The sequence below is a fragment of the Sciurus vulgaris genome (assembly GCF_902686455.1).
Source record: "Sciurus vulgaris genome assembly, chromosome: 4".
Lineage (NCBI taxonomy): Eukaryota > Metazoa > Chordata > Mammalia > Rodentia > Sciuridae > Sciurus > Sciurus vulgaris.
The window spans coordinates 52,566,977-52,594,051 of record NC_136464.1 but is presented as its reverse complement, the minus strand read 5'-3'; the positions used below and the strand labels follow the sequence as shown (position 1 = coordinate 52,594,051).

At 37.1% G+C, this 27,075-nt stretch overlaps 1 protein-coding gene across 4 annotated transcripts in view; it reads left to right on the top strand.

Annotated features, from left to right (window-relative positions):
• Window positions 1–260: 260 nt before the first annotated feature.
• SAMD8 (sterile alpha motif domain containing 8) overlaps window positions 261–27,075 on the top strand; it is a 60,705-nt gene continuing 33,890 nt past the window's right edge. For 2 of the 4 annotated variants that reach the window (XM_079135948.1, XM_079135946.1), the window contains exon 1: window positions 261–485. In XM_079135948.1, coding sequence (XP_078992074.1) covers window positions 312–485 — 174 coding nt within the window. In that variant the 5' untranslated portion in view covers window positions 261–311. Of the gene's footprint in view, window positions 542–27,075 lie in introns of all 4 variants that reach the window. The other 2 variants (XM_079135947.1, XM_079135949.1) reach the window with 2 other exon arrangements.

Here is a 27,075-nt window from a genome sequence, read left to right as displayed (position 1 = left end):
AGGGATCTTGCCTCCTGCAAAGGAATCAGGATAACTTCCTCTTGGTCCCCAACCCCATTTGCCAATCCCGCTCTGTCTCCACCAGCCCCCTTCTCCCTCTTAGGCGTCGGGCATGACGCATGCGCTCTCAAGCTATCCTGCAGCGTTTTCCCTACTTTTCTCCGGCGAGCTGGAGTATCGCGTCCCTTCCGGTATTGGCCCCGCCCCTCCTCCGGTAGTGCCCCGCCTTCTGCCGGTAGTGCTCCGCCTCCCGAAGCAGTTCCGGTTCGGCTTGGAGCAGCTGCCGGAGCGGCGGTGACGGAGCCGGAGCGATGCCTGCGCGCAGCCGCCACCGCCCCCGCCTCCACTCCGGCTCCCCGCCCCGGGTTCCGCCCCCGCCGCTCGAAGTGCTCCACTCCGGCGAGGCGCGAAGGGCCCGGGACTCCGACGGCGCCTCGGACGCCGACTCGGAGGTGGGTCCGGGAAGCCCGACTCCCGTCGCGGAGGTGAGCGGGCGCTGAGGCTGAGGAGAGGGGAGACTGGGGGGCGCCTGCAGCCAAGGGTGAGTGGGGAGTCAGGGGTGGAGCTGGGGGCTTCGAGGGGCAGGGAGCCCGAGGGGCCGCGGGGAGACGGTTGAGGGGGCCAGGAGAGTCCGCTCTAGAATGGAATCTGGAGGAAATGGAGGTTGTTGAGCCGACGGCCTGAAGGGGTGACGACGCCGGAGGCTGAGGGGTCAGTAGAGGCTGAGGGGCGAGAAGGACGGGAGGACGCGGAGAGGCTAGGGCTTGGAGCTTTTGAGAGCAGAGTAGTGATGGAAGAAGGTGGAAGGGGTCCCCGGGAATGTGCACCTGGAGGAAGAGATGCGCGGGGCTTTGGTAGTGGGTAGAAGGGATGGCAGAAGCAGGCCTGGCCCGGGGTTAAACCCAGGGCGAGGGCAAGGGAACCGGCTTGGAGTGGTGGCCAATTGACCGGGGTGGGGACGGAGGTATTGGAGGGCAGGAGTTAGGTTTGACTGAAAGAGGCTGTTGGATGGAAAGTCGTCTGACCTACAGGGTTGAGAGAAGGATTGAAAAGGAGAATTGTGGTTAAGAAAGAAAAGGAGCCCTTGGGGATCTAATTTAGGGCTTTGGCATTTTACAAGTAGGTGTCTTTCAAGTCATCAAAGATCCTTAGGGCAGTGTACGGAGCATAGCGCTCTTTTGTGGACAGTGGATCCCTTTAACAGTCTGAGTGTGAGAGGCGTTATTCACTGATTTGTCTGCAGGGCTGGGGGAAGTAGTGCAGAGGAAGTGATGTTTTAAGAAAGCAGTGAAAGGGGTGATTCTGAAAATAAAGGTATCATTTGGATTTCTTTTAACCGTAATGGTGTACTTCTCTTTTTCTTTATATTTCTTAAATGAGTTTAAATACCAGGCAAGTTTAAATCCTAAAAAAGATTTAATACATTAGGTTGACATTTTAAAAATTAAACATGAAAGAGGAATTTGGGTACTTTGAATTTTACAGCCCCTCAGCGTGAGTTGGTACCATTTTCCCAGCTTGAGTTGACATATGTATTTACCACAGGGTAAAAATATGACCAATTTAAGTTCTGCGTTAAGAAGGCACATAAGACTAGAAATGAAATGATCACAGTCCCTGAGCTTACCAGATCTTCCTCTCACTGGTAACTGTAGGACTGAAATTATCTCTTAAAAATTTGAGGTTTACTTTTGACAGATTTGAAGGACTAATAGTCAAGTTCCATTTTGCAGATATATGAATAGTATTTTAATACAGTGATCTAGAAAAATTAAAAATAGAGAATTCTTGTAGTTCGCAGCTAATAGAACTGGGACAGGTGAGCACATGCTTTTTATAGAAGATGTAGTACCAAAACCATAATTGAAAAAAATCAGAAAAATGATCATTGTAAAATTTGTATTCACTTAATGAGAAATAAATTAATTTCCTTTTCTGATTATTAAATTATAACACAACTCCATGGAGTCTTAGTTTGACTTTCTCATGTAATGTTTTAAAACTTTTTATCTGGCCAGGTGTGGTGGCACATACCTGTAATCCCAGCAGCTCAGGAGGCTGAGGCAGGAGGATCACAAATTCAAAGCCAGTCTCAGCAAAAGTGAGGCACTAAGCAACTCAGTGAGACCCTGTCTCAAAATAAAATACAAAATAGGGCTGTGATGTGGTTCAGTGTCCCTGAGTTCAATCCGCAGTACCCAAACCAAATTGAACCGAACCAAACCACCAGCTTTTTATCTGATTATAGATTTTGCAAAGTTGTTGGCCTATTTGAACTTTTGATGAAGTATTTTCTACTCTAAACAAGTATTTGCCGTTTGTCATAAGATGACAATTTACTGATTGCAACAAGCTGTTAAATTAGTTTTGTATGAACTGTATGTCCTGTCTTTAAATGCTCAGTGGAACAATAATTATTTCTTCAAAGGAGAAGCTTTTAGGTTTGTTTTAACTAAGGTTGTCAAAAGATTGACTTCATATGATGATATATTGTTAGTGAAGATTGATCTACTTTTTAAATTTAAAGTTCTATAGTTTTGATCCTTTTTGTACATTTATATGAAATATAAATACAGTTCTGTATTCTGCTAAATTATCTGTGAAAGCTCTTTTGAAAGATTGTGGTATTTGTTGAATAAATAAAATGAGATAATTTCATTCTTTTAATGGATTTTAGATTATTGAAGGGAACTACATCCTTTCATATCCAGAGTAAATGTTTTACTTTTTTGCAAAGTTTTGGGGAAGGGAAACCTGGATTTTTTTCACTTCTTATGTTTTATTTGTTTGTGAGTAAGGTATTACTTGTTTTACAAATGCTGTTATCCTTAATTTTTTGCTTGCATGTGTTTTAGGAACTCTTTTGGAAGCTCGCATTTGTTTTTGTTTTTCTCTCAAGGTCTGATATAACACAGTGGGGGGTATAATATTAGGATAAGAACAGAAAGAACGGTTTGATTTCAAGTATCATTATAGTGATTCCTACTTCATGGCTTGTGCTTAACTAAAAATGAGATCATGGACAGGGTACACATGGAGAAGATCCTATACTTCTCTTGTATAAGCATCACCTGATTTTTTTTTTTTTTCTTTTTTTTTTTTCTGTGCTAGGGGTTGAATCTGGGGCCTTGAGTCATCACCAGATTTTAAGCTGAACCTTTTAGCTTTGTTTAGAGACTTTATGCCTCCATATTGAAATGATCTGTGGCTTCATTATACACTGAACCTTACTTCAGTACTGAATGTAATATGTGAGTCTATTAATAAGAAAACTTGGTCATAATAATTTCACCACAATGTTTGATAATAAAATAGTGCTTTATATACCTCAAAAGAATGTTGTTTTGGGGGGCAGTGAATTATATTGTATTTCTCTTAAATTTTATTGTGGGTTTGTGGGTTTAGCAAAGCTTATGACTTGTGGCGGAGCACTGAGCCACATCCTCAATCCTATTTTGTATTTTATTTAGAGACAGGGTCTCACAGTTGCTTAATGCCTCGCTTTTTTGCTAAGACTGGTTTTGAACTCACTATCCTCCTGCCTCAGCCTCCTGAGCTGCTGGGATTACAGGTGTTTCCTACTGCGCCTGGCCATAGTGTTATCTTGACACTTCTTCTGTTCTTTTGAAATTCTTGAAGATAAGAAATTCTAATAGGTGAGAACCATGGATTCTCCTAATTTAGGATCTTCTGGGTAAATGTGTTACTGAGTTATTGGAAATAACTGCAAATCATTTTTAGCTTGGAACTTTAAGGCTAAATGAAATTGATGTTAGTTTCATCAATGTAATATTGGCATGAAGCAGAGATTGCCATAACTATACATTAAAATTTGAATCCAAATTCAATAAATTTTCATAGTATGTAATAGAGTATGAAGTCTTGAGCCAATATCTCATTTTTTGTTATGCTGATTGGATTTTGGGATGTAGCCTATTTACTTATTGGGGATGAAACACAGGACGTTGTGGTATGCTAGGCAAATGCTTTATCACTGAGCTTCATCCCCAGTTCCCTGCGAAGCACATTTTAAAAGTAAAAATTTTATTAGTCCATGTGTCCAACCACTAGTCTGCCCAAATATTTTATACTGATTAGAGTAAGAATTAGAATGTTACACACTTACCTTTACTGGTATGCTATGTGCCAGGTCAGGAACCCTTCACTAAATTTACCACTAAATTTTGATTGTAGGTTAAAAAATTTTGTATAATCAATGAAATAAAGTGGACAGCGATGTCTTTCAGATTCTTATTCACTAAGCTCAGACTATTCTGGATATGGTACAGATATAGGTACACCCTGAAAGGTGAACTCTTAATTTAAAGGTAAGTGGGAGCCAGAAAAAAAAAAGTATGTTCTTTAATATACACAGCAATTTTTAATTAGTATATAAGAGTGCATGGTCAGGGAAGCCAAAAAATAACTCTGAGCCAGGCATGGTGCTGCAGGCCTGTAATCCCAGTGGCTGGGGAGGCTGAGGCAGGAGGATCACAAGTTCAAAGCCCGCCTCAGCAACTAAGTGAGGCCTTAAGCAACTTAGTGAGACCCTGTTTCAAAATTAAAAAGGGCTGAAGATGTGGCTTAAGCATCCCTGGGTTCAAATCCTAGTACAAAAAAAAATAAATAAATAAATAAAATAAAAACCAGTATTTCATATCTTTTATTTAGTATGTGTAGGCATATGTGAGTTAATAATTGGTTTAATTCGTATCTATTTAAGTGATGTGTTTTGAACAGTGAAAAATAATATTGTTTTCGATTTTTTTTCTCTCTCGCTCTTTTTTTTTTTTGCACTACTGGGGATTGAACCCAGGGGCACTCTACCACTGAGCTACATGTCTAGCCCTTTTCTAAAATTTTGAGACAGCGTCTCACTAAATATTGAGACTGGCCTTAAACTTGTGACTCTTCTCCCTTAATCTCTTGAGTAGCAGGGATTACAAGCATGTGTCTGTGCCTGTCTAGTTTTTATTTTCTTAAAAATTATTTTTCTTTCTGATCACCAAGTATTGCATGCTCATTGTATAAAATACAGAAATTCTAGAAATAATTAATGTAGAAAGAGCCCACCTAAGGAGTAACTATTAATAGTTTTGTATTTTCTTTATTAAAAAGCATATACATGCTACATGTGTTATTTTTAAAGAGCTTTCTCCTTTGAAAAAGTTTTTAAACTTTGTTTTGAAATGTAGATTTACAGGAAGTTGCAAAGATGGTACAGAGAGATCTCATGTGCTTTCACCCAGTTTCCTGCAATAGTTACATCTTACATAATTATAAAACAGTATCAACTCCAGGAAATTGACATTGGTACAGTGTGCTTGTATAGTTCTGTGTTATTTTATCATGCATAGATTTTGTGTAACATTTCCCCAATAAAGATACAGAACTTATATTTCATCACTACAAAGATTTCCCTGTTATTCTATTACAGTTACCCCTAGCCTCAACACACACCATGTCTAACCCCTGGCAACCACCAATCTGTATTCCATTTGTATAGTTTTGTCAATCTGAGAATGTTACATAAATGGAATCATATCATATGTGACCTTTTGAGATTAGCTTTTCCCTCCTCATCCTAATTCCTTTGAGAGTCTTCCAAGTTATTGTGTATATCAATAGTTTATCCACCCCCCCCCCATTTCAGTTTATTCATTTTTATTGCTGAGTAATAGTCCATGGTCAGAGTGCCACAGTTTGGCTATTCATATATTGTAGGATCTTTTTTTAATTTCAACTATTATAAGTAATACTGCTATGAACCTATACACTTATGTGTGTATGTAGACATAGGTTTCATTTATCTGGAGTAAATGCCCAGGAGTACAACTGCTGGGTTGAATAGTAACTCTGTTCAATTTTTAGGGGGGTAGAGTACTAGGTATTGAACCCAGAGTGCTCAACCATCCCCAGCCCTTTTTGTGTTTTATTTAGAAATGGGGTCTCACTGAATTGCTTAGAGCCTCTCTTAAGTTACTTAAGCTGGCTTTGGACTTGAGATCCTTCTGCTTTAGCCTCCTGAGCTGCTGGGATTACAGGTGTTATGGGTCGCAACTTAAGAACAGACCGATCACCAGTGAGTAGTCCAAATTTGAGAGTCTTTATTAAGCCAGCTGACTGACTGTCTCACATAATGCCCCCAAAAATGGCTATTGGGAGAACAGCCCCGACCACAGGGTTGTAGAGGTTCTTATACCAAAAATTACATTAATCATAAGTGTCTGTTGCTGTGATTCGAAATTACACATTAATATCATGAGATTATCAACAGAGGGGGAAGTGGGTCAAAATGACCCTTACCTAGGTACAAACTAAAGAATGGTTACTAACATCCACATAATCATTGTTCACATGGTACATTGTTTAGGAGCAATAGAATCAAAAGAGAGCAATTCTTTACTACATAGGAGTTGCCTTTGTATATTATTAAACATGTCACACCAAGTAACTGATAATGGGTACAGAGGTGGGGTATTCCCATGGGAGAAGCTTATTTCCTACATAACATGGAGTCTCAGAGCAAAATGGAGTCTGTTTAGTCATTTCCCTTAGAGTCTGGCCTATAACATTCTCACAGAGTCAGTTCTGTCAGCCCATCACACAAGCATGTGCCACTGCCCCTGACCTAACTTTAATTTTATAAGAAATTGTTTCATCAGCATGGCTGTTTAATTTTACATTTCCACCCACAGTATAAGAGAGGTCCAGTTTCTTTGCATCCTTAACAGCATTTTATACTGTTAGTTTATTTTAGCTGCTCCAATATGTGTGTAGTAATACCTCATCATAGTTTTTATTTGCATTTCTCTTACAGCTAGTGATGTGGGGCATCTGTTCATGTGCTTATTTGCCATTTGTATATTATCTTTGATGAACATGCCTCTTCATGACTCTCCCATTTTCTAACTGTATTTTTTATTGTTTAATTTTTAGAGTTAGTTATATATTCTAAATATGATTCCTTTCTTACAGATATGGAAGATATATTTTCCCAGTCTGTTGCTTGTCTTTGCATTTTCTCAGTTTCATAAAGTCCATTTTACTGATTATTATTATTTTTTTATTGTGCTTTTAGGTTCACATCTAGGAAGTGATCTGTGCCCTGTGTCCTAAAGGTTTTCCCTTTTTGTCTAAAAGTTCTGTAATTTTAATTCTTTTTTTAATTTTTTTTTTTTTAGTTGTCGATGGGCCTTTATTTAATTAGCTAATTTATATGTGGTGCTGAGAATTGAACCCATTGCCTCGCACACACTAGGTGAGCACTCTTCCACTGAGCCACAACACCAGTCCTGTAGTTTTAATTCTTTACATTTAAACTATAATCTGTTTTGAAATAAATTTTACTGAACATATGAGTCTTGGTAAACTTTTTTTTCTCCCCTTGGATTATGGATGTCCAGTTGCTTTAGTGCAGTTTTTTAACTGTCCACCATTAAGTTGCTTTTCATCTTTGTCAAAAATCAGTGGACCATACTGGTGTGGAGCTATTTCTAAATTCTTTATTTTGTTCCATTGATTTGTATATCTGTATCTATATTTCTATCTATCACCAATGCACAGTTTTGATTGCCATAACTATGTATCTTGAAATTCAGTAGAATGGTTTTCCCCACTTTTGTTCAGAGTTGTTTTAGCTATCTAGTTCCTTTACTTTTCCATGTGAATTTCAAGATACTCTTTTTGTCTATATCTACAAAAATACCTTGCTGGTATTTTCATAGGAATTGTGTTCAACCTTTGTATTTCTTTGAGAATTGACTTCTTTAACATATTGTATCTGCCACCTTATCAGCATGGAACATCTCTTTTTAAAAATATTTTTTAGTTGTAGATGGACATAATATCTTTATTTTATTTATTTATTTATTTTATGTGCTGAGGATTGAACCCAGTGTCTCACATGTGCAAGGCAAACATTCTACCACTGAGCTACAACCCCAGCCCCAGAACATCTGTTATGTAGATATTTTTTTATTTTATAATTTTCATTTATACAGGGCCTATGTTGTTTTGTTAGATTTTTTAAAAAAAGTGATTATAAATGGTTTTATATTTTTTGCGTCCATGTGTTCATAGCCAGTACATAAAAAAATTTGACTTTTTCTTTTTATGTTTGTAGGTTTGCAGTGCTGGGGATTGAATTTAGGGCTTTATACATGCTAGGCAAATGCTTTACCATTGAGCTGTACCCTGTACCCCCACTTTTTTTTTTTTTTTTTTTTTTGAGGGCTACAGTACTAGGGATTGAATTCAGGGCTTCTCTACAGTTAGGTAGATCTCCAGTCCTCTTTTAGTTTTTAATTTGAGACAGGTCTCGTTAAATTGTGTAGGGTGGCCTAAAATTTGCACTTCTCTTAGTCTCAGCTTCCTGAATCTCTGGGATTACAGGTATGCACTACCATGCCCAGCTCCCACAATTTTTTTTTTTTTTTTTCTTTTGAGGTATTGAACCTTGATGCATACTGCCACTGAACTGCATGCCTGGCCCTGTTTTACTTAATTAATTTATTTATTTCGAAACATGGTCTCACTAAATTGCCCAGGCTGGCCTTGAATTTGCAAATCTAGCTAATTTAGTTTCTCTGAGTGACTGGGATTATAGGCACATGCGGCCAAGCCCCACTGCACTTGATTTTTATATATTGATTTTATGTCCTTAAGACCTTTGTGAACTCACTTTCTAGTTAAGCCTTTTTTTTTTTTTTTTGTCTTTTTTGGTAGATTCTTTGGGGTTTTCTATAAAGACTATCATCATTTGCAAATAGGAATATTTTTATTTCTTCTTTCCAATATGTATACTTTTAATTTCCTTTTCTTGTTTCATCGTGCTGGCTAGAACTTCCAGTATTATGTGGACCAGCAGTGTTAAGAATAAACATCTTTGTCATATGATCTGAAGAGGAAAAATTCAGTCTTTTATCATTAAATAAATGTTAACTGTAGTTTGTTTAAGAATGGATGTTCTTTATCACAATTTCTTCTCTATTCCTAGTTTTCTGACAGTTTTCATTACAGTTGGGTGTTTATAATTTTGTCAGATGTGTTTTCTGTATCTATTTCTATGTCCTTAGGTTTTTTCTTTGTTTTCTGGTTAACATGGTAGATAACATTGTTTGATTTTCAAAGACTGAACTAGCCTTGCATCCCTGAAATAAACCCTATTTGGACATAGTGTATAATTCATTTTATACATTGCTGAATTCTGTTTGCTAATATTTTGTTAGGGGTTTTTGTAACAATATTCATGAAGGATATTGGTCCCTTATAATATGGAGTGAGGTTATCTCAAAGATCCCTTATGTTTCCGTAGACATTACCTCTGTAGTGCCAGGTAGTCAGGTTCATGTTTTCTACTATGCTGCTGGAAAGGAGAGGTATACTTCATTATTGTTCCCCTAGTGTAGGGGGCTGGATGGGAGATTGTGGATGGCCTTATTATTTCTTTCTTTCTTTTTTTTTTTTTTTTTTAATATTTTTAGTTGTAGATGGACACAATACTTTTATTTTATTTATTTATTTTTATATGGTGCTGAGGATCAAATCCAGTGCCTCACACATGTGAGGCAAGTGCTCCACCACTGAGTCCTAGCCCCGACCCTGGCCTTGTTATTTCTGAGCAGTGGTATTAGTCCTGATTCTCCACCAGGCCTGCTCTGACAGCACCTCATTGAGGAGGGGGTGGATGTGCTTCATCAGTGTTAAGTGGACAGAAAGTCCAGGTTCCCCATGTTGTTGTCCTCTGATACCGTGTTAGGTGTGGGGGGAGGCAATAACAACAGTCAGGTTCCTTTTTGACCTTTTCTGGTAAGACCCTGGTGTAGGGGGGAAAATATAGACTGGTCACAGTAGCTGACAAGGTTAAACATCTAGGCTCTTGCCAGGTGCAGTGATGTGTGCCTGTAATCCCAGATGACTCAGAAGGCTGGGGCAGGAGGATCAAAAGTTCAGAGCCAACCTGGGTGATTTAGTGAGGCCCCTAAGCAACTTAGTGACATCCTGTCTCAAAATTAAAAAAAATATATAATGACTGGGGATGTGCTCAGTGGTTAAGCACCCCCTGGGTTCAATTCCCAGTACAAAAAAAAATAAAAATTTTCAGGCCATTCCCTTTGACCCTTGCTGAGAGGATAGAAAGGGAGCCATGTTTTTTTCCTGTGGTTTTGGCTGGAATAGAGTGGTTATTGTCTAATATTGTCTAAAAGGTTTTTGTCTTGCTAGGCTGCCTTATTTCTGGTTGTTTGGGTGAGGAAAGAGGCTTTTCTTGGGGCTCTTTTTATCTGCACCTGTTGACTTTTAAAAGTTGCTGATTCTCTCCTATTCAATGTTGGATAAATGTGGCAAAATAACCAACCAACCACAAATACCTGGAGAACTCAGTACTCTGTTTTTCTTAGTTATTCCACTTTCCTCTACATATTTCAGACTCTTATGTTTCTTTTATATAGAATATCATTGGAATAGGCAGAAGTCCTGGAAGCAGTAGTCCACACATGTGTTTTTTTATTTTTAATGAACCCATCAGAAAGTTAAAAGTTCAAGTCCTATTTCTAGTGAGGGTATCTCAAAGATAACTCTCCTCTTTCTGTGCCTCTACTTCTTAGAAGTAGTTTCCATCATTCAGCCCATCACTGTTTTTCATTCTGGCTTCACCCTAATAAACTGTGTTTTACTCCTCCTGGTGATTATTCTTTCTAAAGCACACTTATTATGTCTTGCTTAGAAATCTTCTGTCCTTAATTTGACAATTAATGGTTTCTATGATGTGACCTTAATTTGTAGTTTTTTTATCCTAATACTTCCGTGTGCCTTTTGAATACTAATGGTTCTTAATTGTTTCATCATTTCCTACCTTCACTCATATAATTTTTTTTTTTTTTTTTTTTTTTTTTTTTTGGCAGTGCTGGGGATTGAACCCAGGGCCTTGTGCTTGCGAGGCAGGCACTCTACCAACTGAGCTATATCCCCAGCCCACTCATATAATTTCTAATGTACTTTTATTTCTCCGTCTTTGTCCAGTGTTTTGTCCCTTCTGTGATGCTGAGCTCAAATGTCATTTCTAAGAACTCTTTGTCAATTTAACTAACTGGAAATAACCTTTCTTTTTCCAACTCCCTTGACTCCCCATTTTTTTTAGCAAGTTATCTGAGGTACCACTGTATTCCTGTTGTTTTTAGGTTTGAGTGAGCTAGTTATGTAAAGAACTAGCAATTGGAATTTCTTTTTCCTTTTTTTCTCATGAGTCTTTAATATCCCTTTCTAGACCATCAAATGATTGAGGGCAGAATCTAGGTACTTGCTTATTGCCCAGTATAGTTCTTTTCACATACTGTGTGTATAGTGAGTGTTTAATAGATTAATAAACATAACAACTTAAGATTATATCCCCAGTACCTTAATATCTAGCACTAGTTTAAAGGAAGTGCTTTGAACTGGTGATGTAGCTCAGTGGTAGAGCATGAGCACTTGCCTAGCATATGTGAATCCCCAAGTTCAATTTCTGTCATAGGAAAAGAGCAGGAGGAGTAGAGGGTGGAAAAGAGAAGAAAAAAGGCACTTAATAAATGCAAAATTGGGACAATTTTGGTACAAAACTTGTGGTTTAAAAAGCCTCCATTATTAGGCAGTCTTGTTGTTATAATATTTATCTAATGTAACTGAACATCTTTGATGAATTTCTCTGCTGACAACTAGAAAATATTTAATATGTGTGAGATCTCTATTTCTTGCAGTAGTGCAGAAGCCCTCAGCTCCCATTAGGTTCTGTAGGTAGGTAAGAGCATGAACTTTGAAATGATATTGCCTGGGTTGAAAACTTATTTGTACTCCTTACTAGTAAAAGCTGATCTTGGGTAAGTTGCTTAACCCATTTATATCAGTTATTTCATTTATAAAACGAGGAAATTAATAGCACCTACTTTATATGGTCATTGTAAGGATTATTTGACCATAAAAGTAAAACACTTAGAAGACTTTTTAATATGTTATAAATGCCATAAGTTTTAGCTAATCTAATTGTTACCTGTGGTTATTTCTAAGAATGAAGTGAACACAGTTGAGAATTAAGGAATTTGTGAGTTACAATATACCTTCTTTTTAAGAAATAATAAGCTGGACATGGTGGCATATGCCTACAATCCCAGTTATTGAGGCAGGAGGGTTACAGTTTGAGACCACCCTCAGCAATATAGCAAGATCCTGTCTCAAAAAATAAAAAAAGAAATAGGGGCTTAGCTCAGTGGTAGAGCACTTACCTAGTATGTATGAGGCCGTGGATTCAACCTGAAGTACTATTAAAAAAAAGGAATAACATACTGTTGATATAAAATATTTTGTAACTGCACATTCTACCTACTTCCTAGTAGGCATAGATAGGATAGCTAATAATCTCAGTCACGTCCGCTTGTAGTTATCATACAAACATTAAATGAATAAATCCTCATGGGACTTTCTAGCTCAGGAAGGATTAAGTAATTCATGCCAAGGAGCAATGTATGCTTTTGTCTTCTTCCTTTGAAGGATATGATCTCCCCTTCTCCCTTAATTCTTATGTAACCTCTTTGGGTTGTATCTAGGAACCCAATTAATACAAGAACTGATTAACAAGAGAAAAGGGTTAAAGTAAGTTTTCACAAGAGAGTAAAGTCTGAAGCCACAGCAGCATAATATTTTATATTTTTTAGACAAAATGAATTTGTGAGTGACAGGACAAATAGATATCGGGATATCTAGTGGAAGAGGAGGGATATTTCACAGTTTATTTAGGCTCAACTAAACTATATTGTTTATAGATACAGGTTTAGATGATAAAGAAAAGGGATTGTTACAAAGATGGGTTAGTAGTTACTGTGGGGGAAGAAGAATGTTATTGGGATAATGGTACACACAGGGATATGGTGGACTAGTGACCTGGTGGTGGTTACAAAGTTTAAGGGAAATAAATATTTGCAAGCTTGAAATGGAATGGTTTACTCTTTTAAAAATTTTTTTATTGTTGTAGATGGGCAGAATACCTTTATTTTGTTTATTTTATGCATTGCTAAGGATCAAACCCAGTGCTTCACCCGTGCTAGGCAAGCACTCTGCCACTGAGCTACAGCCCCAGCCCTAAAGTGGAATGGTTTGCTTTTGTATCCAGTTGTTTAATACATGCATATATCTGGATTTGATATTTAATTACCTCAAATTTCTGCCAGTGAGGAGAATATATTGTTTCTATTTGCAACAGAGTCTCAACACATTTTTGTCCCATCATGCCAGATGTGGGCCACCTTATAAAAAATTAAATATGAAACATAATCTATAGTATAATTATACAATTAATAACTATAACATATTGATATTATTAATATACTAACATATAAGCTGTAGATTATGACTTCCAACCTATTTGAATGCACCTATGTCAACTTTGTTGCAATAACAGAATTAAAAACTTGGGGCTTAATGGGTTAACAAAAATTGATATTTTTGGAATACAGAAGCCTTACTTTTACTGCATTCTTCCTTTCTGTATTACAGATCACCTAAAAACACCTAGGTCGTGTTTCTAGTGTATTTTACTTCTCTTACTTGTTTATTTTTGTTTTGCTAGGCACTGAAACCAGGCCCCAGAGCTTGCTAAGCAAGTGTTCTGCCACAAGCTACATCTCTTAACCTTTTCTATTTCGGAAGATAATCATTTTATCCTATTCTGGATTTCTTTATTATTTGTTTACTTATTTTATTGTTTGTTCTATTTAGCTACAAATGACAGCAGAATGCATTTTGATTCATTGTATACAAATGGGAGTACAACTTTTTGTTTTTCTGGTTGTACATGATGTAGTGTCACACCATTCATGTAATCATAAATGTACATAGGGCAATGATGTTTGTCTCATTCCATCATCTTTCCTTCTCCCTGCCCCCTCTCCTCATTTCCCCCTACACAATCCAAAGTTCCTCCATTCTTCTTTACCCCCCCCCTCCCAGTACATATCAGCATCCACTTATCAGAGAAAATATTTGGCCTTTGGTTTTTTGGGACTTACTTATCTCACTTACCATGGTATTTTCCAATTCTATCTATTTACCTGCAAATGCCATGATTTTCTTCTTTATGACTGAGTAATATTCCATTCTGTTACATAGTCCATGGTTTCTTTATCCATTCATCTGTTGAAGGGCATCTAGGTTGGTTCCACAATCTAGCTATTGTGAATTGAACTGCTGTAAACATTGATATGACTGGTCACTGTAGTATGCTGATTTTAAGTCCTTTGGATATAGGCTAAGGAGAGGGTTAGGCTGGGTCAAATCATGGTTTCATTCCAGGTTTTCTAAGGAATCTTCATACTACTTTCCAGAGTGGCTGCACCAATTTGCAATCCCACCAACAATGTGTGAGTGTGCCTTTTTCCCCACATCTTTGCCAACCCCTGTTGCTTGTATTCCTGATAATAGCCATTCTAATTGGAGTGAGATGAAATCTTAGGGTAGTTTTGATTTGTATTTCTCTAATTACTAGAGATGTGGAACATTTTTTTCATATGTTTGTTGATCGAATGTATATCTTCTGTGAAATATCTGCTCAGTTCCTTAGCCCACTTATTGATTGGGTTCTTTGTATTTTTGGTGTTAAGTTTTTTGAGTTATTTATAGATTCTGGAGATTATTGCTCTATCTGAAGTGCATGTGGTGAAGATTTTCTCCACTCTGTAGGCTCTCTCTTCACATTATTGATTGTTTTCTTTACTGAGAAAAAGCTTTTTAGTTTGAATCCTTCCCATTTATTGATTCTTGTTTTTATTTCTTGTGCTTTGGGAGTCTTGTTAAGGAAGTCTAGTACTAAGCTGACATGATGAAGATTTGGGCCTGCTTTTTCCTTCTCTTTGTTGCAGAGTCTCTGTTCTAATTCCTAGATCCTTAATCCATTTTGAGTTGCATTTTGTGCAGGGTGAGAGGTAGGGGTTTAATTTCATTTTGCTGCATATGGACTTCCAGTTTCCCCAGCACCATTGGTTGAAGAAGCTATCTTTTCTCCATTCTATGTTTTTGGCACCTTTGTCTAATATGAGGTAACCGCTATTTATGAGGTTTTGTCTCTGTGTCTTCTATGCTGTACCATGCTGTTTTTGTTACTATTGCTCTGTAGCATAGTTGAAGGTCTGGTATTGTGATATCTCCTGCTTCAACTTCCTGCTAAGCATTGCTTTTTCTATTCTGGGTCTCTTATTTTTCCAAATGAATTTCATGATTGCTTTCTCTATTTCTGTGAGGATTTTATTGGAATTTTAATTGGAATTGCATAGAGTCTGTATAGCGCTTTTGGTAGTATGGCCATTTTGACAGTATTAATTCTGTCTATCCAAGAACACGGGAGATCTTTCCATCTTCTAAGGGTTTCTTTAATTTCTTTCTTTAGTGTTCTGTAGTTCTCATTGTAGAGGTCTTTCACCTCTTTTGTTAGATTGATTCCAAGGGTTTTTTTTTGTTTGTTTGTTTGTTTTTGAGTCTATTGTGAATGGAGTAGTTTTCCTAATTTCTCTTTCAGAGGATTCATCTCTTATGAATAGAAATGCATTAGATTTATGAGTGTTGATTTTATATCCTGCTACTTTGCTGAATTCATTTATGAGTTCTAGAAGCTTTCTGGTGGGATTTTTTAGATCCTCTAAATACAGAGTCATGTCGTGGGCAAATAGCAATAGGTTGAGTTCTCTTTTCCTATCCGTATCCCTTTAATTTCTTTGGTCTGTCTAATTGCTCTGGCTAGAGTTTCAAGGACGATGTTGAATAGAAGTGGTGAAAGAGGGCATCCCTGTCTTGTTCCAGTTTTTTGAAGGAATGCTTTCAGTTTTTCTCCATTTAGAATGATGTTGGTCTTGGACTTAGCATAGATAGCCTTTACAATGTTGAGGAATGTTCCTCCTATCCCTATTTTTTTTTTTTTAGTGTTTTGAGCATGAAGGGGTTCCATATTTTATCAAATGCTTTTTCTGCATCTATTGAAATGATTATGGTTCTCAACACTAAGTCTGTTGATGTGATGAATTACATTTACTGATTTCCAGATGTTGAACCAACCTGGCATCCCTGGCATGAACTCTACTTGATCATGGTGCACTGTCTTTTTAATATGTTTTTGTATGCGATTTGCAAGAATTTTGTTAAGAATTTTTGTATCTGTGTTATCAGGGATATTGGTCTGAAGTGTTCTTTTCTTGATGTGTTTTTGTCTGCTTTGGGTATCAGAGTGATACTAGCTTCATAGAATGAGTTTGAAAGGGTTCCCTTCTTTTCTATTGCATGGAATACTTTGAGGAGTATTGGTATTAGTTCTTCTTTGAGGGTCTTGTAGAACTCGGCTGAGAATCCATCTGGTCCCTTTCTTGGTTGGTAGGGTTTCGATGGCATCTTCTATTTCATTGCTTGAAATTGATCTGTTTAAATTGTGTATGTCCTCCTGATTCAGTTTGGGTGGAACATGTCTCTAGAAATTTGTTGCCGTCTTTGAGATTTTCTGTTTTGTTGGACTATAGATTTTCAAAATAGCTTCTAATTATGTTTTGTATTTCAGTAGTATCTGTTGTGGTATTTCCTTTTTCATCATGAATTTTAGTAATTTGAGTTTTCTCTTCTCTTCATTACATTAGTGTGGCTGAGGGTTTATCGGTTTTTGTTTATTTTTTCAAAGAACCAACTTTTTGTTTTGTCAGTTTTTTGGATTTTTTTTTTTTCAATTTCATTGATTTCAGCTCTGATTTTAATTTTTTCCTGTCTCCTACTACTGTTGGTGTTGATGTTTTCTTCTTTTTCCAGGGCTTTGAGATGTAATGTTAGGTCGTTTATTTGTTGATTTTTCATTCTTTTATTGAATGAGCTCCATGAAATGAATTTTCCTCTAAGTACTGCTTTCATATCGTCCCAGAGATTTTGATACGTTGTGTCTTTGTTCTCGTTTACCTCTAAAAATTTTTTTTATTTCCCTCTGATGTCTTCTGTTATCCATTCATCATTCATTTCATGGAGCTCGTTCAATAACATATGGTCTATTTGATATGAGGATGGGAAATCCCTGCTTTTTTACTCAGTCTGTGGGTGTGATATGTTTTTTCTGATCCTTTCACCTTCAATCTGTGCATGTCTTTTCCTATGAGATGAGTCTCTCGAAGGCAGCATATCATCGGGTCTTTTTTTAAATCCAATCTGCCAGTCTGTGTTTTTTGATTAATGAGTTTAGATCATTAACATTCAGGGTTATTATTGAGATATGATTTATATTCCCAGTCGTTTTGACTTATTTTTGGTTTTTAACTTGTTTCTCCTTTGGTTGGCTTTTCCTTTAGTGTAGTTCCTCCCTTTGCTAGTTTTCATTGTTGTTTTTCATTTCCTCCTCATGGAATATTTTGCTGAGAATGTTCTGTAGTGCAGGCTTTCTATTTGTAAATTCTTTAACATTTGTTTATCATGGAAGGTTTTTATTTCATCATCAAATCTGAAGATGAGTTTTTGCTGAATATAAGATTCTTGGTTGGCATCCATGTTCTTTCAGAGCTTGGTATATTTCAGGCCCTCCTAGCTTAGGGTCTGGACTGAGAAATCTGCTGATATCTGTATTGGTTTCCCCCTATATGTAATCTGATACTTTTCTCTCAAGGCCTTTAAAATTCTATCTTTATTTTGTATGTTGGGCATTTTCATTATAATGTGCCTTCTTGTGGATGTGTTATAATTTTGTACATTTAGTGTCCTGTAAGCCTCTTTTATTTGATTTTTCCATTTCATTCTTCAGATTTGGGAATTTTTAAGATATTTCATTGAATAGATTGTTTATTCCTTTAGTTTGTATCTCAGTGCCTTCCTTAATCCCATTAATTCTTAAATTTGCTCTTTTCATGTTATCCCATAATTCTTGGAGTTTCTGTTGAGTTAATTTGGTTTATTGTTTCCTTCATTTCAAGGATTTTTTTTTTCCAGAATCTCTCTTTATTGAAATGATCTTTTGTTGCCTATATTTGCTCTTTTAACTATTTATTGAAGTGATCTTTTGTTGCCTACATTCATTCTCTTATATCATCCTTTACTTAGCAGATCATTTTAATTATGTATGTTCTGAACTCCTTTTCTGATGCGTCTTCTACCGTGCTGTTAATGGATTCTATTAATATAGCATCTTGGTTTGTTTGGGGTACTTTGTGCTTTTTTTTTTTTTTTTTCCCCACATTGTTCATTTATCTTCCCCTCTAGAAGTGCAGTTCTGAGGTATTACAATTTCTACCCTATAGATTTATAATGTCCCTGCAGGTTTCCAATACCTTCCCTTTAAGGAGGATATCAATATTAACATCACCCAATGCAAACAATATGCAGCCTTAAACCAAATAGCCCCTATTAAGACGTTAGCAGTACTGTATTAAATGGAGATGATATGTTTGATTATTATCTACAGCATAAACAATAGGTTTGCAGTAAGGTCTACAGTTTCTAAAGTTGGACAAAGAGGACAGAGGAGGGGTGTAGGATGTAATGTTAAGGTAAGACGTGAGAATATAGAGGTACTAGATCATAGGAAGTGTGAAAGCGGAATCAAGTTGGTTGTTATCAGGAGAAAAGGGAGAAAGAGACTCCAAGGATAAGATTAAATAAGGGAAAAATGAGCAAGTTAGAAGAAGAAGAAGAAGAAGAAGAAGAAGAAGAATCATCTACAACAAAACTATAATATACTATTCAAACCTCCCAGTCTTCAACAGCCTGATGCATGAAAGGTACTTGATTTCAAAGATGATGGGAATGTGAGAGCAGGAAAGGAAAAAAGAAAAAACAAATGGGGAAAAGAAAAAGGAAAAAGAGTCTTGAAGGAAAATTAAACAAATTGGAGATTTTCTCTGTCTCCCTTCTCTTCTGATAGGCAGGTTGTCTGGAGTGTGCTGGTGACTCCACTCTCAGGATGATGACAGTTACTAAGGTGGGAGGATTAGACTTGTAGGTGGGACTCCTGGAGGCAGGGTATAGCAATTGCCAGTCCCTCTGGAAGACTGCACCCCAGGACTCTCCTTTGGGGTCACTTGTGTGAAACAGGAGCCTGGTTTAAGCCCCTTCCCTCACTTTCGGACCCAATAATTCCTGGTCTATAATATAGTCTCTAAATTGTATCTCTGCTGCCCCTGCCCTTTTGATTTCCCAATCAGGAATCTCTCTTCCCAGAAGTCTTGAGGGCTGAGCACCGGGACCTGTGCGCCTGTTGCGGAAAGCTGTTCTGTATTGGGCAAATCAGGACCAGGTGTTGAAAGCTGAGGGTCAGCCACATAGCTGCAGGCACTGGGCTGGTTGGTGCCCAGGGGATGGTTGGGAGACTGGGGATTGAGAAGCTGGAGGGCCCTGTTGATTACCAAACCAGCAGGACCAGTGCTTGGTGGAGTTGTGGATCAGGCTGATGGTGGGTCCCAACAAGTGCTCCCAGGTTGTCTCTGGTATCCTGGTGGGTGCTGGGCTGGTTGGCTGGACAAGCTGGAATCAAGATACCCTCACACCCTTTTCCCACCTTGCAAGACTCTCTTCTGCCTCTGCAGCAAGATGGTGGCTATTAGTACACCTAGCAGGAATAGCTCAGATACAACCAAACCTGAAGGGCCTTTGGTGATGAACTTTCAGGTCCTGGCTGTTATGCCTGAATAAAAGCGATCATGTCCCAAGTTGGTGACAGCAGCAGTGGCTAACCTGTTGAGGGTACCTTGATGATAAGCTTTTAGTTTCTGGCATGTGTCCCCAGATGGAAGCTACCTCAACTAAAGATGGTGGTACTGATGGTGGGAATAATCCATGATGGCAGCAGAGGAGTCCAAAGGTGTTGGTAGATGGGGAGCCCTAGCAGTGTGGTGCATCTACATGGGTCCGTGCAGATGGGTAGGCCAGCTGGTGCTGGAGTTCTGCCTGAATTTCTTCTCTTTTTTTAATTAGAGGGTTTTTTAAAATATATATTTTTAGCTGTAGGTGGACACAGTATTTTATTTTTATGTGGTGCTGAGGATCGAACCCAGTGACCCAGTGCCTCCTGTGTTCCAGGTGAATGCTCTACCACTGAGCTACAACCCCAGCCTGTAATTAGAGATTTATTTTGTTTATTTATGTTTTGTAGTTGTAGATGGACAGCATGCCTTTATTTTGTTTATTTGTTTTATATGGTGCTGAGGATTGAACCCAGTACCTCACACATGCTAGGCAAGTGCTCTGACACTGACTTACAGCCCCAGCACCCATCTTCTGGATTTCTTTAACATCAAAAGGATTAGCTAGTTCCATTTAACATCTTTTGATTTGAATTTGTCATCCAGGTAGAAAAGAAAATTTTATGGTCTAGAGATAATAAAAAATGACTTCTTTATACAGCCTTAGTTGTGTAGGTAAAGTTTAAAATAAAGCCATTCATAATTTAAGACACACCCCTTCTGAATAGTTACATGAATACTTATTATTGGAGATTTGTGTTAAGATTAGTTGTGGCACATGCCTGTAATCCCAGCAGTTTGGAAGGCTGAGGCAGGAGGATTGCAAGTTCAAAGCCAGCCTCAGCAACTTAATGAGGCTTAGTGATTAAGTGCCCTCATTCAATCCCTGGTATACTGGCCACCCCGGACAAAAATTAGTTATGATCTTGACTGTGGACATCACAGGATCGTGGTTAAGAGTTGAGGAAATAAACAGAACTCAGAAGATAGATTGCTCTACAAAAGAACTCTGCCAAGTTCAAGCCTTTCTATCCTCAGAAGAGAGATAGGGCATGGCTCTATACTAACAGAGTAAAGAGATGTGATAACAGTGTAATTCATAAATTAAATCAAATCCTACTTTGGGGAGGAAAGACATTATTGGGGACAGCTAGGGATGATGCTGTGGTTAATTTTTTTTTTACGGTGGTATTGGCTATTGGGTATTTATAGGAAGTTGTCATTATTATTATAAGATGCATGTTGAAGTATTTATAGTGAATGTCATGTCTTCATCTTAAATGATTGATCAATGTGTATATATGTGTATAAGGCAAATGTGGTAAAATGTTTAAGTTCTGAATTTTAATTCTGGCTCTGTCAATTTCAAATGGGGCCTTGGTCTTAATCACTTAAATTTTTCTGATGCTTTGTGGTCTCATTTATAAAATGAAGTTAATCGTAATATCTACCTCATTAAAACTTGTGATTATTAAATAAGATCATACAGATAAAGTCTCAGAGTGGTGTCTGAGTATTCAATAAATGTTGCTGCTACTGCTATTTTGTATTTATTTTGTTATCTGTTCCTTGGAAAACTGATGAGTGAAAAATATAAAACAGTACTAGCAGGAAAAACCCTCTAAGCAACTAGGCAGACATGAAGCAAAAATTGAGGTGTTGCTGGAGGAGGAGAAGGAGGTGAGAGGAGGGGATTAGAAGAGGGGAGAGGAATGAGGTCACATGTAAGATCACCATGCACTCTGGCTGGCCTACAGTAGATGTTCATAAATGTTAATTTCCTTCTGTTATCAATCTCTTTCCTTCCTCGTTTTATGGCTATAAAGGTATTGAGGTGCTGCAATGTTTAGTTGCCTGGAGTTAATGCTAGTGTTGAAATTAAACTCCAAGAATTTTAACAACAAACTCAGTGCTCTTTTCACCATACCACACAAATTTTCCTTGGAGCTAAAGGACAAGTTGCAAATAAAGCTACTAAATCCTACCAGGGATTTATAGATGGTAAAAGATTTACTGGATGCTTATTTTTTAGCTTTCTTACCATATTTTGAAGACTCATTTATTCATTCCTTTATTCTTATAATTATCAGAAATATGTAAGTTAGAGATAATTTGATCAATTGCTTATAATCAAAATTCTGTTTTCTGTGTTTTAGATTTTGGTATTAAACACAGACTCTAAGCCCCTAATTATTTTTAATGTATTTAAAAATTTTTAGTATTTTAATTTTTTTAGTTGTTGATGGACCTTTATTTTATTTTTAAATTTTTATGTGGTGCTATGACTCGAACCCAGTGACATGCTAGGCAAGCGTTCTACCACTGAGCCACAACCCCAACCCATCCTACCCCTTTTTAAATAAACTTTTGATACAGGAGTCAATTAATTGCCCAGACTTGTGAGCTTCCTGCTTCAGTCCCCCAGTAGCCAGGATTAAGGTGTGAGTCACTGGGTTTGATCCTCAGAACCACATAAAAATAAATAAAGATCCATCAACAACTAAAAAAAAATATATTAAAAAGGGCAAGGCATGTAGCTCAGTGGTAGGGCACTTGCCAAGCATGTGTAAGACTCTGGGTTTGATCCTGTTCTATAATATGATAATAATAATAATAATAATAATAATAATAATAATAAGTTTGATCCTATACTGCAATATAATAATAACAACAACAACAAAAATAGATGAAAAAAGGAAATTCTGATTCAGTTGCCCTTGGATGGACAATGAATACTGGCATAGATGTAAACTTTAGATTATTCTAATGTGTACCAAGATTGAGAACCATTGTATTTATAGTTTCCTTAGAGTTTAGTTGAAGAGGGGTAAAAGAGAATTGACTTTTTATCATGCACTGCTCAGGGCAGGTATGTGGGGGACAGACAGACAGACATTGATTGAAACAAATGTCAGTAAACTTTGCTGTGTGATGCAGATGTTAGTTACATTAGATTTCATAATTGGATTAGATTTTGCTTAAATTTAAGACTTCTGAAATTACTTCCTATACAAATTAACATTCTGGTTATTAAATTAGCTTCTTAAATACTTCAAAATGTAACAGTGTCTGAGATACGGTGCTTGAGCATTCTTTCTAGACAAGAGTGGCTGGAATTAGCATTCTGGTTTATCAATACTTTGTGAGTTTGCTCTTGGTCTCCCTTGGTTGGGTTTAACTCCAGGGGTCTGACAAGATCAAGATTTAAACCTGCGAGGTTGATTACCAGATTGTGATCCTGGTGAATTTACCAAATTTGTGATGCTGTGTTATCTCTTGGCATTTAGACATTCCAAATTTATTGGTATAAAACTGTCTGAAATGGGTGGGGGATGTAGCTCAGTGGTAGAGCTCTTGCCTACCATGTGCAAGGTCCAAGGCCCTGGATTCAGTTCCCAGCACTAACAAAATAAAACACTGTCTGAAAAACACTGAAGAATTTTCCATAAAGTTTTACAGTAAAAATATAAAGGAAATTTAATGATGAAAATTGTCCAGGTATACTCACAAATGAAATAACCAGCTATCTAAAAGGAAGTTTTTTGTTTGTCTTATTTTTGCTTTTTTTGTTTTTGGTACCAGAGATTGAAACTAGGAGACTTTAACCACAGAGTCAGATCCCTGACCCTTTTTATTTTTTATTTTGAGACAGGATGTCACTAAGTTCTTAGGGCCTTAGCCTCCGGAGCCCTTGGGACTACAGACCTGCACCACTACTCCCTGCACTTGTGTTGTTTTTAGTGATCCTTTTTGGAGGGGCATTGGGGAATTTAGTGGTTAAAAAGTTATTTTGGTTGTGGGTTTTTTTTGTTTGTTTGTTACTGGGATTGAACCTAGGGGTACTTTACCACTGAGCTGCATTCCCTGCCCTTTGTTTTTTATTTTGAGACAGGGTCTTGCTGAAGTTGCTGAGGATTTTACTGAGTTGCTGAGTTTGACCTGAACTTTGGATCCTCCCAAGTAGTGGAATTACAGGGGTGTGCTTCCATGCCTGACTGCATTCTTGTTTTGCATTTTCCCCTTTTCTTTAATTTGTAGTGGGGTATTTATCTACATTCTTCTTTATACTATTCAATCTACTTACTAGATCAGTCTTCTTACTGGACACTATATGAAATAGCAAGATGAAAGCTTTTGCTATATTTATTATTAATGAGATATTTTATCACTCAAGTCTTTTTCCACTGACATTAAGAGCTTGGTTGAGAAAAAAAAGTTGTATAGGTAATTGAAACAAAATATGTCATGCATTCCAAAGAATGCTATAGTACATATGTTTAATGAGCAGGGAGGAGAAAACCATATCCTACTTAGTTTCCTAGGTAATTAAGGGAAACAATATGAACTCATTTACCTAGATTTGAACCCAAATGTGGACCCTATGTGAGAACTTGAAGCCTTTAATTTTGGTACTTCACTTGCTCTGGAAGATGACAATTCAAAGGACTGAAGGCTTATATCTTGTATTCCAAAAGGATTCATTTGCAAGAGACAGAAACTTCTCTAGACTCTGGGCTGAGCTGCTAGCAATGACTTATAGAACATGATTTGAACTGGCTTATAGAGGAGTACTACCTTTGCCACAGTCAGAAAGTTGGAGACCAGCATGAAACCATTTAGTTTAAAGAACACACCATCTCAACACCAGAAAAATAAACAACCTGATAACCGTGAAAATGGGCAAAAAGGACTTGAATAGGCATTTATAAAAAAAAAATATATATATATGTATATATACACCAATGTCCAATAAAACCAATAAGCATATCAAAAGATGTTTAGCTTTACTAATCGTTAGGGGAATCAAATCAAAACCATGTGTTATGGTTTGAAAGTGAGGTGTCCCCCAAAAGCTTATGTGTGAGACAATGCAAGAAAGTTCAGAGGAGAAATTATTGGGTTATGAGAGCCTTAATCAGTGAATTAATCTCCTGATAGGGAATGACTCAATGGTAACTGAAGTGGTAGGGTATTGTAGGGCATTGGGGCTGTGGCTTTGGGGTATATGTTTGTATCTGGCAAGCGGAGACCTCTCTCGACTTTCTGATCATCATATGAGCTGCTTCCTTCTGTCACGCTCTTCCACCGTGATGTTCTGCTTTACCTCGAGCCCAGAGGAATGGATCCTGCTCTCTGTTTATTGAGACCTCTGAAACTGTGACCCCCACATAAACTTTCCCTCCTAAAATTATTATGGTCAGATCTTTTAGTCACAGCAGCGAAAAGGCTAGAACACCATGGTAACGACTTCAAACTCATTGGAATAACTGTTATTAAAGCCAACCAACTGGGGCTGGGGTTGTAGAGTGCTTTCCTAACACATGTGTGAGGCACTGGATTTGATCCTCACCACCACATAAAAAAATAAAATAAAATTAAGGTATTGTGTCCATCTACAACTAAAAACAACCAACCAACCAACCAACCAAAAAAAATAAAAATAAAAATAAAAATAAAATTAAGGTACTGTGTCCATCTACAACTAAAAACCAACCAACCAACAAACAAAAACAAACAAACAAACAAACAAACAAAAAACCCAAACCAGAAATAATTGTTGATGAGAATGTGGAGAAATTAGAACCTATTGTGCATATTGCTGGAGAAATGGGAAATGGTACAGCTGCTATGGAAAATGGTATGGTAACTCCAAAAAATGAAGGAGAATTATTGTATAAGCCAGCAGTTTCACTTTTGGGTATATATCCAAAGAAATTAAAAAAGAGATTTGAATAATTTTTTGTACTCCCAAGGTCAGAGTTGCCTTATTCACCATACCCAAAGAGTGAAAGCAACCCAAGTGTCTGTTGATAGGTGAATGGATTAACAAATGTGAAATACACATGTAAAGGAATATTTTTCAGCCTTAAATAGGAAGGAAATCTGACATGTTACATCATAGGTGAGACTTAAAGACATTACCCAGAGTGAAATAAGCCAGACACAAAAGGACAAATATTGTATGATTCTCCTTATATGAAATATCTAGAAAATGTAAATTCATAGCAAAGGGAAGTAGATTAGAGGTTACTATGTGCTTGGAGTGAGGGAAGATGGAAGTAATTGCTTAATGGGTGCAGAATTTCTGCTTGAGATGATGAAAAAGTTCCAGTGGTGGATGGTGGCGATGGTTGCACAACAGTGTAAGTGTACTTAATGGGCAGAACAGTACACTTTAAATGGCTGAAATGATAAACTATATATAGTTTATTGAACATACCCAAGAACACATCGTATCTATGTAGCAGGTGTTAGGAAGCCTGTACTGCTGTTCCACAACTGCAGCTAACTCCTACAAGAAGTTAGTGACTAAAAAATTGGAAATTATGTGCACACACAAGACCAGCATTTCCACAGTTCTCAAACTGGTCCCTACTTCACCTTTTGCTTTCCACATTTTGTGTCAGAGCTTTTGTTGGTTGGACCTAATTGACATTTAGAACCCTAGATACAAGAAAAATGTTTAGCTTTTCAGGCTCTGTAGTAAAAGGAAACAGAGTGAAGAGGATACTGAGTGCCAGTTCATCATATCTACCACAGACATTGAGTCAGTGATGGTTCATAGATGGTAAAGTTCCTTTTATTTAAGTCTGCTTTTCCAGTAGTGACCAGATTGTCATGTAGCTTGTCAGTCACAGAGATAAGGTGGGGTAAAACAACCGGGCAGAAGAGGGAATTGGTTTATTGGGAGTCATCTTTTGCAGTTATATAGACTGTGCTTATTAGTTTGTTAAGCCTATAGATACAATATTTGCAGTTTTAATGTGGTATATTCCAATTGAGATATTTATATTGTGAAGAGATTTGGATCACTTAATTGAATGCAGTGCTCATCGATTAAAGAGTAGCTACACTGATGTTAAGGAATAACAGATTTAAAGTTGTTTTGTTACAAATAATTTGAACTTTTTTTCATTTCATCAAGTGTCTCAGGAAGAACATCATAGAAAAAATACTGAATTCTTTTGCTCTTAGCCTGCTGAAAATTCTGAATAGGAGGAACTAAACTAGTTTAGAGAGAAAAGAAACAAATTTAAAATCATCGACATGCCAAAAATTGCTGTTTTTTTTTTTTTTTTTACAGTTTTCAAAAATTTTTGCCAGAGTCCTTACAAAAGATAAGGTATATTTTGTTCAACGTTGTACAGTCAACTGCTATCTATAACTTGGAATGAAGTTTAATGCCTGCTGATAGATTCTGCAGAAGTGGACCATTTTTTTCAGTGTCTTGATAATATAGTACTAACCTTTGATCCTTAAGTTCTTTCTTAGTTGCTCATGATTTTAGAATATACTTCTTTTTTATTTTTATCTCAAATTGAAATACATACCAATTAACAGTTTAGGATGGGAATGTAGCTCT